This window comes from Gossypium arboreum, chromosome 11, assembly GCF_025698485.1.
Source record: "Gossypium arboreum isolate Shixiya-1 chromosome 11, ASM2569848v2, whole genome shotgun sequence".
Lineage (NCBI taxonomy): Eukaryota > Viridiplantae > Streptophyta > Magnoliopsida > Malvales > Malvaceae > Gossypium > Gossypium arboreum.
This window is the reverse complement of record NC_069080.1, coordinates 2,663,888-2,680,024: the sequence shown is the minus strand read 5'-3', so window position 1 is coordinate 2,680,024 and position 16,137 is coordinate 2,663,888. Positions and strand designations below refer to the sequence as shown.

The 16,137-nt window shown below is 34.6% G+C and overlaps 3 protein-coding genes and 1 pseudogene across 5 annotated transcripts; 2 read left to right on the top strand and 2 right to left on the bottom strand.

Annotated features, from left to right (window-relative positions):
- Nucleotides 1-1,329: 1,329 nt before the first annotated feature.
- On the top strand, nt 1,330-5,341 carry LOC108463900 (alpha,alpha-trehalose-phosphate synthase [UDP-forming] 5-like). Its single transcript, XM_017763892.2, has 4 exons — nt 1,330-1,647; nt 2,111-4,183; nt 4,389-4,662; nt 4,768-5,341. The coding sequence occupies exons 2-4, from the start codon at nt 2,196-2,198 to the stop codon at nt 5,098-5,100; spliced, it is 2,595 nt and encodes an 864-aa protein (XP_017619381.1). The 5' UTR covers nt 1,330-1,647; nt 2,111-2,195; the 3' UTR covers nt 5,101-5,341.
- Nucleotides 4,619-8,771, bottom strand: LOC108463901 (inositol-tetrakisphosphate 1-kinase 1-like). 3 transcript variants are annotated; one of them, XM_053021123.1, is made up of 2 exons: nt 7,062-8,771; nt 4,619-5,754 (listed from the first exon to the last, which is right to left on the bottom strand). In XM_053021123.1, the coding sequence occupies exon 1, from the start codon at nt 8,432-8,434 to the stop codon at nt 7,325-7,327; it is 1,110 nt and encodes a 369-aa protein (XP_052877083.1). In that variant the 5' UTR covers nt 8,435-8,771; the 3' UTR covers nt 4,619-5,754; nt 7,062-7,324. The 3 variants fall into 3 exon arrangements, with proteins under 3 accessions (XP_052877083.1, XP_052877082.1, XP_017619382.1); XM_053021122.1 differs by having other exon boundaries at nt 4,619-5,144; XM_017763893.2 differs by having other exon boundaries at nt 4,619-5,123.
- A 3,528-nt stretch (nt 8,772-12,299) lies between these two features.
- LOC108462164 (uncharacterized membrane protein At4g09580-like) lies at nt 12,300-13,386 on the top strand (annotated as a pseudogene).
- Nucleotides 13,387-14,529: 1,143 nt separating this feature from the next.
- On the bottom strand, nt 14,530-15,846 carry LOC108462163 (uncharacterized). The gene is made up of 3 exons (XM_017762147.2): nt 15,207-15,846; nt 14,953-15,125; nt 14,530-14,856 (listed from the first exon to the last, which is right to left on the bottom strand). The coding sequence occupies exons 1-3, from the start codon at nt 15,783-15,785 to the stop codon at nt 14,736-14,738; spliced, it is 873 nt and encodes a 290-aa protein (XP_017617636.1). The 5' UTR covers nt 15,786-15,846; the 3' UTR covers nt 14,530-14,735.
- Between the last annotated feature and the right edge of the window lie 291 nt (nt 15,847-16,137).

Genomic DNA, 16,137 nt, shown 5'->3' with positions numbered 1-16,137 from the left:
ACAAGTTTTATGGAATTAACATGCCAGAGACAAGTGTAGATGAAAGAAAATATAAAATTGTTCAAGTATTTATTTTAAATAAGTGTCTCATGTTTTCTTCTAATCAAAATGATTATTTAACAAAATTTTTGACGAGATTATCACATATGAAAATTTATTATTAACAACATTTACCAATGAAGCCTCGATTTGGTGGTTAAGATAGAAACTTTAGATCATTAAATATTCAAATTTGAATACTATCATTTGTAATTGTTATATATAGGTATTTAACCTCACAATAGGTATGCGTCACATACTGATTTTTTTTTCAGTTCATCATTTACCGTATTTTATATTAATTTAATTTTACATTATAACTCGATAAATATTTGTATTAAATTTTGTAAATTTACTTAAATCGTAACTCAAATAGCTATTGCTTTTAAGACATTGACTAAATCTTTAATCAATGTTTGTGTTTACTCCAAAATCCTAATCATTATTTGCCCCTCTAATAGTACGAGAGTGGTCATGGCAGTTGGCTTAGAGCCTCTACCATTAAAAAAGGGCTAATATTACTTATTTATTTATTTAAAGTGGCTAATGTAATAATTACCTTTAAATGCTTTGATTTAGTTATGCCTTCTAGAGGGGAAGGTCAAGTGTATGAGAATATGGGTCATTTTATAAATAAAAAATTTAATTTATTAAAAAATCCTTAAACCACTACGTTTTATCTAAATAAGTTTTAAACTATTTTAATAAGTTAAATAAACACCTATCTTATAAGAGCTCTTGATTTTCATGTGAAAGTAAATTTATTTTGAACTTTAGGTCCTTAATTTATCGTTGATGTAATAGAAATTCTATACACTTTTAACATTGGCGTAAAATTTAAAAGAGTGATTAAACTATTCTCGTCATATTCACATTAGTATAAAATAAAAATTAGTTTAAAATTTAAAATATTTTTACTTTAATATTAAAATAAAAGGCTTTCATGGGTAAAAATTATAAATTAAGGGGCCTATTTAACTACAAAAATAACATAAGGACTTGTTTAAACAAGGTATAATAGTTTAAGGGCTTTTTAAATATATTAGCCAAAAAGAAAAAGTGGGCGAGGATCATAATTATTAAATGAATATTGGGTCCGTGTAACACACGTGCTATGGAGAGCGTTTGACTATAGGATATCTTACACTGTCATCATTGTCAGGAGTTTTTGGTGCGGGAATCAATTATAAGCAGTTAATCTCAGTTTAAACTAAAATTAAGTAATTAACCATGGTTTAATTTAATTAAGTTAACAAGCCCCCTCTCACTGTTTTTTTATTGTTGGGTTTCACTGTTACCCTCCCATCACCACTCATCAAGCCATTGACAAAGAAAGAATCAAATATGCTTTTAATTTCTACAAAGACATCTCATTTGTTGCTTTATTGTTTCACTGTTCATACATAAAAAAAACAAAAAAAAAGGAGAGAAATTCTCATCATCTAAAAAGCAAACAAAAAGGGTCCATTTTATTTATTTATTTATAGCCTTTAGGCTACTACTTCATGCCTTAGTTACAAAGAGAAAGGAACAGCAGCAGCAGCAGCAGCTCTTGTTCCTATTTCACTTCGTTCTCTTTCTTCTTCTTTTTCTCGTATCATTCTAAGGGTAAGCCTTTTTCTCCTTTTCTTCTTAACTGCAACAATTTTTTTTTTCTTTTTCACATCGAGAACCTTTTTTTTTAAATGTTTTTGAAGTACCTGTTTTTATCAACTTGGCTATGTGTTTTTAGTTGGTTTATGTAGGCTCACGGTTAATTAGAATGTAGAGTTAAATTTGTTACTATAATTCAAAAGGCTTGTTAATGGGTACCCTGTTTTTTGGGGGTGGGGGGTAGATCAAAACTAGTGTCGGTTGCTACTAGCAAAATTCGTTGTTTTTTTTCTTTTTTTTTAGAAGTGACAAAATCCAGTTTGCTAAATTTGGAACTTGTTTGGTCTATTCATGTTTTGAGCATCATTTGTCACTTTTGGCATTTGAAACTTGAAGGATATACGGGGGTGAATTCATATGGCTTTTTGTTCCTGTTGCTGGTTCTGATTGTATTTATTACTATGTTTTTTCTTTGAAGATTTTTTCAAACAGTCGGTGGTGTTCTGCAATTATCGAGGGCAAAAAAGGGTGTTTGTTTGTTTATTTATTTGCTGTTTCCTGTCATGGTTTCGAGGTCTTATTCTAATCTCTTGGACCTTGCCTCCGGTGATTCCCCGAGTTTCGGTGGGGAGCGAAAGAGGTTTCCTCGAGTAGCGACCGTCCCCGGGCTATTGTCCGAGGTTGACGATGAGACCTGCAACAGTGTTGGCTCTGAGGCTCCTTCTTCTGTTTCTCAAGAACGGATGATTATAGTAGGGAACCAGCTTCCACTGCGAGCACATCGAAACGAAGACAATGGAGACTGGTGCTTTAGTTGGGACGAAGATTCGCTTCTTTTGCAACTCAAAGACGGGCTCGGGGAAGATGTAGAAGTCATCTATGTAGGTTGTTTGAAAGAACAAGTTGCTCTGAACGAACAAGACGATGTCGCCCAAACATTGCTCGAAACTTTCAAATGTGTCCCTGCATTCATACCTCCCGAGCTTTTTACCAAATTCTACCATGGATTCTGTAAACAACATCTGTGGCCTTTATTTCATTACATGCTCCCTTTATCGCCAGATCTCGGGGGTCGATTCGATCGTTCCCTGTGGCAAGCTTATGTTTCGGTGAACAAGATTTTCGCTGATAAAGTGATGGAAGTGATAAGCCCTGATGATGATTATGTTTGGGTTCATGACTACCATTTGATGGTTTTACCAACATTTTTGAGGAAGAGGTTTAATAGGGTGAAACTCGGATTCTTCCTCCATAGCCCGTTCCCGTCATCTGAAATATATAGGACACTTCCTGTGAGAGATGAAATTCTAAGAGCATTACTCAACTCCGATCTCATCGGGTTTCATACTTTTGATTACGCTAGGCACTTCCTCTCATGTTGTGGCAGAATGCTTGGTCTTTCTTATCAATCAAAGCGTGGTTACATAGGGCTTGAATATTATGGTCGCACGGTCAGCATTAAAATACTTCCGGTCGGGATTCATATAGGACAACTCCAATCCGTGCTGAACCTTCCGGAGACTGCAGCTAAGGTGGCTGAGTTGCGGGCTCAATTTAGGGGTCAAACCGTTATGCTTGGAGTTGATGACATGGACATTTTTAAGGGGATCAGCTTGAAGCTTTTGGCCATGGAGCAATTGCTTATGCAACATCCCGAGAATAGAGGTGAAGTCGTATTGGTTCAAATCGCAAATCCCGCGAGAGGCCGAGGAAGAGATGTACAAGAGGTCCAGTCCGAAACTTATGCCACGGTGAAGAGGATTAATAATAGGTTTGGAAGACCAGGATATGATCCGGTTGTTTTGATCGATACCCCACTCCAGCTTTACGAGCGAATTGCTTATTACGTTATTGCTGAGTGTTGTCTGGTTACAGCAGTGAGGGATGGGATGAATCTTATACCGTATGAGTATATTATATGCCGACAAGGAAACGAAAAGCTAGACGAGACCCTAGGGCTCGATCCATCGGCACCAAAAAAGAGCATGTTGGTTGTGTCTGAGTTTATTGGATGCTCACCATCTCTGAGTGGGGCAATCCGAGTAAATCCGTGGAATATTGATGCTGTGGCTGAAGCTATGGATTCTGCACTAATTGTCTCCGAGGCTGAAAAGCAACTGCGGCACGAAAAGCACTATAGATATGTGAGTACGCATGATGTGCCATATTGGGCACGCAGCTTTTTGCAGGATCTCGAGAGGGCATGTGGGGATCATTTGAGGCGGAGGTGCTGGGGAATCGGTTTTGGTTTAGGGTTCCGAGTAATAGCTTTGGATCCGAATTTTAGGAAGCTTTCTGTTGAGCATATTGTTTCAGCTTACAGGAGAACCAAGAACCGAGCAATTCTTTTGGATTACGATGGCACCTTGATGCCGACCGGCTCATTAAATACTACTCCCAATATAGAGGCTGTCGGAATCTTGAACAATCTGTGCCAAGATCCCAAGAACCTTGTTTTCCTTGTTAGTGGAAAAGATAGAAAGATTCTAACCGAATGGTTTTCCTGTTGCAAAAAGCTCGGACTTGCAGCAGAGAACGGTTATTTTATCAGGTGTGCTTCTTTGATCTCGTCATTCATTCTTTGATTTGCCACTGCTAATGTAGAAAATAGATTTGGTTCATTCTTGTTGCCAACACGCTCGGCTTATTTTAGGTTTTGCAAACTATAACATAGCTAGTCTTAATTATTAGTCCGATTCTTTGCAAACTATAATTGTTATTAACTTATCCTTTTACTATTTGTTGTTTTTCCCCAGGCCGAACCATGATTCAGATTGGGAAACATGTGTCTCGCTGCCTGACTTTGATTGGAAGCAGATTGCCGAGCCGGTGATGAAGTTATACACTGAAACAACAGATGGTTCTACCATTGAGACGAAAGAGAGTGCGCTTGTGTGGAATTACCTGTATGCCGATCCTGATTTTGGATTTTGCCAGGCTAAGGAGCTTTTAGATCACCTCGAAAGCGTTCTCGCTAACGAGCCGGTTTCAGTTAAGAGTGGCCAGCATGTTGTAGAAGTTAAACCTCAGGTTAGTAAATACACAAAGGCATACCAATCTCAATTATTCTTACAACGTAACTGATCAGGTCAGTATTATTCAACTTGTAATTGCTTCGTGCTGTTAATTTCGCAGGGTGTGAACAAGGGTCTCGTCGCTGAACATCTTCTCACGACAATGAGACAAAAAGGAAAGCTTCCGGATTTCGTTCTTTGTATCGGAGACGACCGGTCAGACGAGGACATGTTCGAGGTGATCATGCATGCAAAGACCAGTCCCCGTCTCTCCCCAGTTGCCGAGGTGTTTGCTTGCACTGTCGGCCAGAAACCGAGCAAGGCCAAATACTACGTGGAAGACCGAAGCGAGATTTTGAGAATGTTGCAGGCTTTAGCCAATGCTTCTGAACAGGCTGCAAAGACCGCTCCCACCCCAGCTTCTTGCGGTGGACTAATTATCAACAGAGAGTGACCAGCTCCGGTCTTTCGATCATCCTACATGGTTTTCATATCAAACTGTACATTGCAGTTATCAAATGGTAGAGTTTTTTAGTAAAAAAAAAAACAAAAACAAAAACAAAGAGCATGAAAAGATTGAATTTCTGGTCGTTTCTTATATGTAATGTCGAATAAATGGAGATAATTTTGTCAAAGATGCCTTTTAGATCGTGCTTGTTGTAGCTTCTATTGTGAGTTTACAAATTTATCCCTTATGTTTTCTCTCTTTTCCATCTCCTTTGTTCTCGGTTACCCTGCTTTCTGCTAGTTTATTAATATAATTTTTTTCAGGTATTTTTTTGCCTGTTCTGATAATGGCATTATTTTTAGAATATAATTTTTTTAAAGAAATTAACCCTAGTAGGCAAAGACTTGATTTTAACAGCTAAAAATATATGTTCTTTTTCCTGTAAAGGCCTCAACAGAACACAAACAATCCAAATTCACATCAATTACAGCAGAAAAGAAAAAAAATTACACATCAGCTAAAACACAACTTCATTGGAACAATGCTCTATTTCAATGTCCAAGAAGCAAATATTGTGGATTCATCAAAGCAAAACCATTTAAAAAGTTCCCTTTGATTGTAAGACTCGGCAGTGGCGACAAATCCGGAAAGACAATAAACCTAGAATTTGGCACTTAGAATTCAGAAAGACAACAAACTAGACCATTGTGTCACTGAACATACATACATACTAACATGCAAGCATTAGCATTATAAAGCATCACAGTGAAAAACAATAATATTATGAGGAATCCAAACAATGGAAAAGGGCTGAAGATGGAAAACATCACAGTTGTTGCAATCGGCAGCCGTACAAATGTGGGATTTGAGAACACTAGTAGAGATACACAAAGCATGAGCATTTCTATATAAGGTTACACTTCAAACATCCACGTTACGAAAACAAGTGTTCATATATCCCTAGCCAAAACTTTTTTGCTGGAACCAGCTTGCTGAAAGTATGATTATAAAAGCTTTCACCATGACCAATTATGGTGGAAACATAAACTGCTAAAAGAGGCATTCAGATCCAAAAAAAAATACAGGGTTTGTCATTTTTGACAGCAGTAGAAACTGTTGGCAGTCATAACAAACGCCATAAATGCCATAAAAACAGGATGCGGAAACAGGACAAACGAAAACACAGTTATGTAAAACCAGCATGATTTTGCATAAGGTTTACGTGTCAACAGATTTCATGTTCCCCAAATCCTTTCCAGATATCAGGCCATGCAACAAAGATAACCCTAATCCCATGTTAGTAAACCCTAAAGTAAATCAAAACCTTTCCTCCATTCTAAAATTCTCATCAAACATTAACGGTTATCTGCAATTAATCCAATAAGTGGAAATAAATAATTCACTTGGCATGCAAATCTAAAAAGTTTTCCTTACCAAAATTAATCTTTAAGGGAAAAAAAGGATACCCTGTTCAAAATAGATAATGTTTCTAACGAATCATACCCGATATTCAACATACCTATTATTCACAAACCATAGAAGTGAATATGAACTATATCTTGAAGCTAAGCTTCAGAGTGTGCCAAATTATACAGCAAGTTTACAAAAGCTAATAGGGGACTGCAGTTGCATTGCTTTTCTTATAATCATTTTAGGCAAAGATTCAGATCACACCGTAACGGACTACCAAATTGATACTTCAAAGAAGAAAAACCTAATGGAGTCGTAGCAATCAATTCTTCAAACCTAAGATCAATCAAACATGTAAAGGAGCAAATAATTTACGCAATGCAAGTAAAAAGTAAAGGAAAATTGAAATGAAATTATCATTGGTAAAAAACAAGAAGATTAAAATGAAACTATTTGCCAAAGTTCAAATCTATAACGATTACTGAGAAAAAAAAAACTTAAAAGCCTCAAAGTACAACTTAAGTTCCCTAAAACGTCAAAGAGTTTTCGAAAAGTACCTATCTCCAGAAGTTGGTGGACAGAATATACATGATTAACACTTCATACCATGTAACTGTTGTCAAGAAGCTACAACTAAACTCAAAAGTTCCCAACCTAGCTTTTTCAACATTGTATCAAACTGATGTCTAAAAAATGGAAGATGTGAAATTGGCTTTGCCTCCACGAACCACTAGGATCCCATTTCTTGTACAATTGCAGCAACCCTCTGAAAACGGACTGAGCTATGCCTTTATCATAGTCAAGTAGCCTAAAAGCTGTGTCAAACTTGGATAGAGTTCTCCATTTCTTCCCCATCGCTACAGCAAGAATTGGGCACAATTTTCCTTATTTCTTTCTCACAACTAAGAACCAGCCTTCCATCATTCCCTACCACCGCCTCCTGGAGATACTCCTCAACTGAATCCTTCTCCACTACCACTTGTCTTTCCTTACTATAGACCATATCACAAAAGAAATCAGTCAAAACTGTTTCATATCCTGGCATTTTTGCATAACCCGGAAAATAGTTGATGTCGATAATGAGATAACGATTTCCGAATCGGGTATCTCTTATCACGTCAAAATTAAACAAGTTCAAGTTCATTGCCCTTCTCAAACCCTTAGCAATATCCGTCATGAAACTCTGTGGTGGCAATTCAGTGTCCTCCAAATGCATCATCTTATAGTACTTATCATCACTTTTCTGATGAGTAGCCAAATTGGATACTTGAGAGAACGACAGAGAGCCTTGTAAACTATTCAATTTCTCCTGCGAAACGTCTGGTAATGACTTCCTTTTAACACATTTCACATATTCCCCAACCACATAAACCTTGAAAATAACCCCTCCATGGTTAATAAACTCCTGCAAAACAATCGGGGGTTTAAGCTTGTTTAACCCTTCATGGTTAAAAACGAGAGCCATTTTGTGCGATTTGGCACTCCCATCAGCTACCAAGGGCTTCGCAATAACAGGAAACTTGAGCAATTCCCAAGCTTGGTTATCAAACAAGGTTTCCCGATCGTAAATCACGATCTGTTTAGGGATCCCAAAGGTTTCGCTTTGATTTTCGATCTTGAGTTCGGACACCACCTGGAGCATCGAAATCCTATTGTGGAGCCGTTCGATTGCAGCAGGAGAATCAATGATTACAGCATTAGGGTTTTGAGAACGGAAATCCTCAAGCTGACTCCTCCAATCCTCACCGTACAACTTGTGAAGCACGCAATCAAACGGTCCTTGATCAGCCAAAGGACGTCCCATATCGATCTTAACCAGATCGATTCCACGTGACCTCGCTTGCTTCACCAACGATTCTCGAATGAAACTGTTCTCTTTCTTCGGCAACAACGCGTAACCAATCTCGAATCTTCTCCCTTCTCCCGCCATTGCTCCTTTTTTTACCGTTTTCTCTGTTTCTCTCAGTTGAATAAAAATCTCTCCTTCAGCTTCTTTGTCTTTAACCTTCGATCACTCGATTCAGAAAATGAAACGCTCGCTTCTTTCGCATTTCGAATTTTCTATGGATCGAAACAAAACCAAATCATGGTTCATGAAAAGACTCTATTTTTTGGAATTGTTTGGGTGGGTTTTTCTCTTCCTCTTCCTCTTTTTTTTTTTTTTCTTTTAAAATATAAATTAATTTTCTTTTGGTTTTTTTATAAGACCTTTGGAAAAAAAATAAAATTTTTTCGCGGGGTTGAGTTGGGTACAGCAAAGGAAGAAAATGCGGAAGTATATATAGGTTCGACTAGGGTTAAGTAAGGAGAGAGAATGATAACGTAACCAGGGTTCGTATACAAGTAATAGACACGTGGCATATTCTTTTAGGTGATATGCTGATTCGCGCCGCACAATTAAAACATTTATAAATGGACGGTAGTGATGATGGTCAACGTTTGATTGACGTGATTCGGTGTGGAGGAATTTTTTTAAAGTTTCCGAATACATTTGAAGTACTGGCCAAATTAGATTCATTGAATCAAAAATTGATTGGTATATAACAACTCTTTTAAAATATAAAGGAATGAATTGGTTGAATATTTTTATTTTTATTCTTAAATTTTTTAATAATTCATTTAATTAAAATGAAATTAAGAGATTGAATCGATCGAACTAAAATTAATAGTCTAATTAATTTAATTTTATCTAAAATATAACTACTAACTATAAAATGCAAACAAAATAAGAATTGAAACAAAAATCTAAAATTAAGCAATTATACTTATCTAAAATTATTGATCGAAATAAAACTTACATAATAATAAAAATATACATATAATTGTATATAACTGAGAGTCAGAACTTGAATATTCAAAGGATTATCTCATTTGCAATGGAGAACTTACCTTAGGCTTTGATTTTTATTTGGTGATAGGAGGGAATTTTAGCTCTTTATTATCATGGAATTTTAAATTTTAAGCCAAAAGCTTAGCGTTAGCTTTTACAATATTAGTTGTTTTATTATTATTTTTTAAGAATTTCGTGATAGATTGTAATTATATTTGTTATTTGTAATATAATGTTTAGAATTACTTATAGTCACTCCTTAATCTATAAATTAATAAAAGCATAATACGTTTTAGCACATTTAAACTCATATCTTCTTATATTAACAATAATATTCATATCAATCAAGTTAATGCTTAATCAACTATTACTTGTTTTATATTTGCATGGGATGTATTTAAATTATCGACTCCATACCACATTTATATGATATTTTTAAAGATGTGACTTGTTTTTTATTTTATTCTCACGTGGCTGAATTTTGGCACATTTTTTTAGAGGTGATGTGGATAACATTATCACGTGAGCTTTTTTTTCCCTTCATTTTATGATTAAATGATTTCTTTTGGAAAATAAAGGAAACTATATAATCCGGAACTTGTAATTCGTAACCACCTATAGAAAATTTTGGGTTTTATTTAATACTTCAAATGAAAAAAGAAAATTTTAGATTTTAATAGTTTATACCTTTATAATTTTAAATGATTAAATTAATTTTTTTATCATTTTTAAAGTTAAAATGTAATTTATCATTACTAATTTAAAATTTTTTAAATTATAAAGAGTCTAAGTGAAAAAAAAATCATTTTAAGAGAGTCAAGGCCATTGCCAAACCCTCTTACCTTTGTCACTGAACCTAATCTTACAGTGAATTTGAATTGTTTGCGTCTATTTTGATAATGGTTTGGTTCCAGCTGGTGAGTTGAGTTGAGAAATATTATATAAATAAATTATTTGTTATTTGAGTAAGAATACTTTTAAATTGTAAAACATATATATTAAGATAAAGAGAGATACATCTCGCAAGGCTAATATCGTGAATTGTAATTTGAGATTAGAGAGAAATTATTAATATTTATCAAATATAAAATGATAAGTCCCACATCTTATGGAAGTCTTTATAAAAAAAAGTATAAAAGAGTTTAAAAGAAAAATTAAATAATTTTTTAATAATCTAACCCCCTTTTCTTTGAATTTCCCAGAAGAAAAAAAAAAAAATCGTGTCAAGAGATGGTGTGGTTGGTTGGAGGGCGTACTGTGGAGGACGAAAACCCATGCAAAGACAATTTTTTTTTTCTTTCTTTTTGGGTGTTTTGTCGAGAAGATGGAATCAACCTTCCCTTAAAGTCTTAAACTAAAACATGGATTGATTTTGACTCGAACAGTTTTTTTTTTTTTTTTAAGCACATGAAAATGAAGCTTTTATCTAAATGCATAAAATTTTAAACGCAGCTTTTAACCTCCAAACATATGTGGCTCTGATGCCTCATAATTTCACTTTTTCCTTGATATAGATTTTGAGCACAACCAACTTGCTGTAGCAAATTCATTGGCAACATTGAAGTGTGTTAGTTTAGAGTTGTTCACAAGTCGGATCACTCGAAAATAAGAGAATTTAGATAAAAATATAAGTCTAGATTATGAGCTTAAAAAAAAAAAGAAGAGAAAACAGGCTAAGCCTCGCATAAACTTTTTTGGCCTGACCTCAGCCCAGTCCGAATATATATCCTTTAAAATTTGTTAGGAAACATTTGTTTTAATATTTTTAATGTATTTTTAATTTATTGAGAGATATTTATTTTAATATTTTTAATATATTTGATATATTATATATTTTTTAAATTTATTTTATATAATAATTTTTTAAAAAAATAATACGAATCAAATCGCATCTAAAATTTTGTTAGGGTTAGATCCGGACATTAACAACCCAATTGAGCTTTGGTATTTTATTATTGGGTTGGTGGTAGTGGAAACTCATAACGAGGAGGTGGCTACCTTCTTAAGTGGCCTTTAAAAAGGTCTTTCATTAAAATATTCTAAGCCCAATTCATTGAATTACTTTGGGCCATAATAATCTATAGTGAAATGTTATTGGTAAAAATATGCTTTCGAAAATTTAAATTTTATTTTTATTTCAAGCGTTTTAGATTTCAAAATTTAAATATAATTATTAACACTATTAATTTTTTTGTTAAATTTATTGGTGTAATATTTTGAAATAAAAAAATTTACGTAGTAACTATGTAACTAAAAAAAGTGTTGTATTGAACCTAAAAAAAATGTTAATTTTTACTTGAATTTTAAAATCTAAAAATAAATGAACTAAATTACTAGAAAAAGATTAAATTTTAAAATTTCAAAAGAAATTGACAAATTTACAAAGAATGGTAAGTAAAAACATGAAGAAGCATAAAGGAAAAGATGGTATGAAACAATGGTACATCAAATCCAAATGAAAATTTTAAAATTTAAGATAAAATTAATGATGTGTCATTAAATTATAGTATAATTCTTTTTGAAAAGCAAATACAAAGAATGGTAAGTAAAAACGTGAAGAAATAAAAGGAAAAGATGATATAAAATAGTGGCATATCAAGATAATATTATTGATGTGTGATTAAACTATAGTAGAATTCTTTTTCGAAAAGCAAAGACGGTGGTTCTTGAGTTTGCAGAAGATTACTAAGATGCTTCTTACATTCTTAATGTTCGATACGCCACATATTGGTTTTTGTCGACGTAGGGTAATAATCATTTGTCTCTATGTGTATCTTACCAAAATTTCAATATTTATCTATTTATTTTTTCAAAATATTTTTCTATTTATAGATAGGGTTTATTTTTCTTTTATAATTTTTATTTTTTAAATAAAAATATAGATAAAGATGTCAAGAATTCGACAGTAAATACGATAAAAAAATAATTGAGAATAAAATTTCAAAATCTCATGCTACATAGATAAATGGGTTATAATCGAACCAAAAGAAATGATGAAAAGGTTGTCAGCTATAGTTGCGTTAATATGTAATAAACCATGTATGATTTTTGGGAGCTGACGGTTTCCCAACGAGCTTTTGGGAGCTGACGGTGGTTATGGGATTCGTTTTGGGGTTTATCGGCGTTTATTTAACCATGCCCCCTTCTGATTATAGCTTATCCTCAAGTTACCCAGGAGCCTTGAAGATCTTCATATTCTCAGGTTTCCTAATTTGTTAGCTCTCTTCTTAATTTCTTTTTCTTCTGTAAATTCATTTTTGAGATGTATTTTGTGAGATTCTGTTTTTTGCATAATGTTACCCTGTAGAGATCACCTTGAAAGCTACACAAGCGACTATACCATGCAAGTGTTGGTGGGATATAGTGTAGTCCATATTTTCATGTAAACTTTCATGATACCGGGGACTATTTTCATGTCATTGCTCGCCGGAGCGTTGCTCGGGGTCTTCAAGGCGTAGTCCTCGTTGTGTTCACTGCCACAGCCGGTGCTTCTTCTTGCTATTTCTTGTTGACAGCGATCGGTCGGCCCCTTGTCTTTTCCCTATGGCCTGACAAGGTAAGCTTCTTCCAATACCTATATACGTAACCCCATTTTTTGCTTTCATTGAACTGAAAAGTGTAACTTCTTGCAGGTTGCACAAAAAAGGGAACGACTATTGAACTATATGCTTTTCTTAAGGCTTACTCCGAGTCTCCGACTCTACCGAACACATTCAATAACGTCGCTTCGCCTATCGTCGACGTGCCTTATCATATCTTCCTCACCGCAACTTTCATCGGACTCATACCTGCTGCTTACATAACTGTCAGGGTATAGCCTAAACTTCTCTCTATTCTTTCTTCGATCGACATGGCAATGAAAACCCTGCTTCGATTCCGTTCTTCTTACTTCGATAATGCGTGCTTGTTCTCTGTTTCTTCTTTAGGCAAGAATAGCTTTGTGAGAGTTGAAATCAATAGGAGATCTTTACGACTTCAACTCGATTGCCACTCTTTTCCTTATAGGACTCGTCTCCATTACGCCTACGCTCATTAGCAAGACCAAATCGTAGCTTTTAAACGCAACATGATGTCGCTGTGTCTCGGGTTGATGAAACTTCACACCGATCCTACCGATGGCTAAGACGAAGAAGGTGTGATCCGGGAAGTTGCTATTCATCAAATTCTTTTCCATGCATTGTATTTTGCTTTAATCAATTCTCAGGTTTGAGTCTGTATAAGGAAAGGAGCATTCAGTTTCAATTTATATAATTATTGCCAACAATGATTTAATCCCTTTGAAGAAGCTAAGTAACTTCCACAAGCAATTAGTTGTAATTTTCTAAAATTCTTTAAAAATTACAAAAAAAAAAAAAAAAGTTTAAGATCCCTTAAAACAATAAAAAAAACGTAGATATAGAAAAGGGTAAACTATTAAAATAGTCACTTTTGTTTGTCACATGTTACATTTTAATCAATTATGTTTGAGATGTTACGTTTTAGTCATTTATGTTATCGTGTTGTAATATTTTAGTCACTGAGCCGTTAATTGCCGTTAACAGTGTAACGGTAAACTGACGTGACACGTTAAATTATAATTTCAAACGAAAATTTTAAGTTAAATTATACTATTGGTTCATATACTTTTTCTCTCTAAGCAATTTAAGTCTTTTTTTTTTAACTTTTTTTCTTTATATTTCCATTCTCTTCTACTTCTCTTTCTATTTTTCTCCCTAACAAATGAAAAACATAGAAAAACTGAATTAAAAGAAATGGAAAATGGAGGAGAACAGAGAGAGAAGTAGAAGGGAATGGAAAATAAACAAATTTTAATAAATGGAAAACATAAAAAAATTGTATTAAAAGAAATGGAAAATAGGGGAAAATAGAGAGAGAAGTAGAGTAGAATGGAAAATAAAGAAAAACAAGTTAAAAAAACATAAAAGAAGAAATTAAATTGCTCAAAATGAAAAAATAGAGGGACCGATTTTATAATTTAACTTAAAATTTTCATTTCAAATGATGATTTAAGGTGCGGCCTCACCTTACTGTTATATTATTAACTGCAATTAATGACTCATTGACTAAATGTTACAACTCGATAATGTAAGTGATTAAAACTTAATATTTTAAACATAAATAATTAAAATATAACTTGAAATAAACAAAAATATCTATTTTATAATAGTTTACTATATAAAAAATTACTGATAATAAAACCACATAATAAAATTAACATTTAATGTAAATACATATTACATGTACAGCAAAACAGCTGAGATATGATCAAAATCAACTAATCACATATATTTCTTGTAGCATCATTGATAGCTTAGTAAATAAAGTTAGCATTGATGTAATAGTATTACACAAAAACATTATCTAATGTCTACTTAATTTGAAAGAATCCTTTTTTTTCATTTTAAAATACTGGAACCAGAGGAGCGGAAATTCCAAAAATGTCATCCATTTCGTCTTCTTCATTATCACCATCGTCTTCCTCTGTTTCCCACATGAAATGTGCGTAAGATCCAAGCACCATGCTGCAAAATAATATACACCAAGAAACTGAGTTTGGGTTTTGCAATTATAAGGATATAAAGTGTGAAAAGAGTTTTTTTTTTTTTTTCTTAGTTTACCAGTCATCGGGAGACGCAGACATGGCTCGGTCGAAGTAAGATCTCGCTCGGCTTTTGTCTCTGTGTCTTTCCCATATTAACTTTGCGTACAATGATAAAACCTCTCCGTCGCCGGGACTCACTAAAATGGCTCTGCCGTAATAATCCTCGGCTCTCTCCGTATCCTTTTCGACCTTCGAAAAACCAAAGAAAATCGGGTTATTTGTTTAAACCTCGTAGTCGATTAATGTTATTGTTGATGTTAAATCTTTTACCTCGTGCAAGAATCTACCGTAGTTTCTTAAGAGAAGTGAATCGGCGGGATTCAGACTCAACATTCCTCGATAGTAATCGCTGATCTTGCTCTTATGATCGAACGAATCATCTCCGTGATTGCCACCATGTTTCCCGCCATTTCCTAATCCGTCACCTGAAAAACCGATTTCCACCTTTGGGATACTGGATTCCTGCCAAACCGGCGCGAAAGTCGCCGCCCTATCGCTTCCTTTTCCAGTCACCAACGCTCGGAGTTCCCTATCTACTTCGCCGTCCGACGCACACTCTTCCTCCGGTATCCCCGCCGAGATACATCGAGATCCGACGGGAGACCGAGACACTGACCTTGCAATATCGGAATCGGACAACGCTCGCCTTATATGCGGGTGAGTTCCCTTTGGCTTCCGTTTATCCATTGGGGAAAGCAAAGATATTAAAGGAGAGCTAAGGGTTCTCTGATCGGCGGAGTAAATACCGGCGAAAGAACTTTGACGTGAAAGAGAAACCTTCGGTGAAGAAGCGGTGAGAGCCGGTGACGTGACCGGAATCGATCCCCCTCTCAAAATCACAGCTTTCATAGCTGAAGAGCGTTTGTTTCTCGGAAAAAAAAAAATGTTTTACAGTTTCAGTTACTGTTTGGCCTTTGAAATGGGAGAGCTTTACGTCGATATAAATAGTTGCATGTTACAGAGACACGTGGTGAGTTAGTTGACTTTGAAAATCAAGGATATTTCGACACGTGTAAGAAAACACGTCGGTGCCGGCTTTGCCAAAGAGTGATGACCGGTAGAACCCCACTTTCTTTGTGGGGTCATGAGAAATGGCTGATTCGATTGCGTAAGAAGGTGCTGCCACGTGTTTAGGATAGTTCCAGTTGCATGAAATTTGTAGTTTCTCGAAAATAAAAGGCTTAGTTATGTACATCTTTTT

Excerpts from the sequence above, each read along its gene's own strand:
- LOC108463900 (XM_017763892.2), top strand. The coding sequence starts at position 2,196 with ATGGTTTCGAGGTCTTATTCTAATCTCTTGGACCTTGCCTCCGGTGAT. Across the intron at positions 4,184-4,388 it reads GAGAACGGTTATTTTATCAG|GCCGAACCATGATTCAGATT; the intron begins GTGTGCTTCTTT and ends GTTTTTCCCCAG. Across the intron at positions 4,663-4,767 it reads TTGTAGAAGTTAAACCTCAG|GGTGTGAACAAGGGTCTCGT; the intron begins GTTAGTAAATAC and ends TTAATTTCGCAG.
- LOC108463901 (XM_053021123.1), bottom strand. The coding sequence starts at position 8,434 with ATGGCGGGAGAAGGGAGAAGATTCGAGATTGGTTACGCGTTGTTGCCG.
- LOC108462163 (XM_017762147.2), bottom strand. The coding sequence starts at position 15,785 with ATGAAAGCTGTGATTTTGAGAGGGGGATCGATTCCGGTCACGTCACCG. Across the intron at positions 15,126-15,206 it reads ACGGTAGATTCTTGCACGAG|GTCGAAAAGGATACGGAGAG; the intron begins GTAAAAGATTTA and ends GGTTTTTCGAAG. Across the intron at positions 14,857-14,952 it reads TCTGCGTCTCCCGATGACTG|CATGGTGCTTGGATCTTACG; the intron begins GTAAACTAAGAA and ends ATTATTTTGCAG.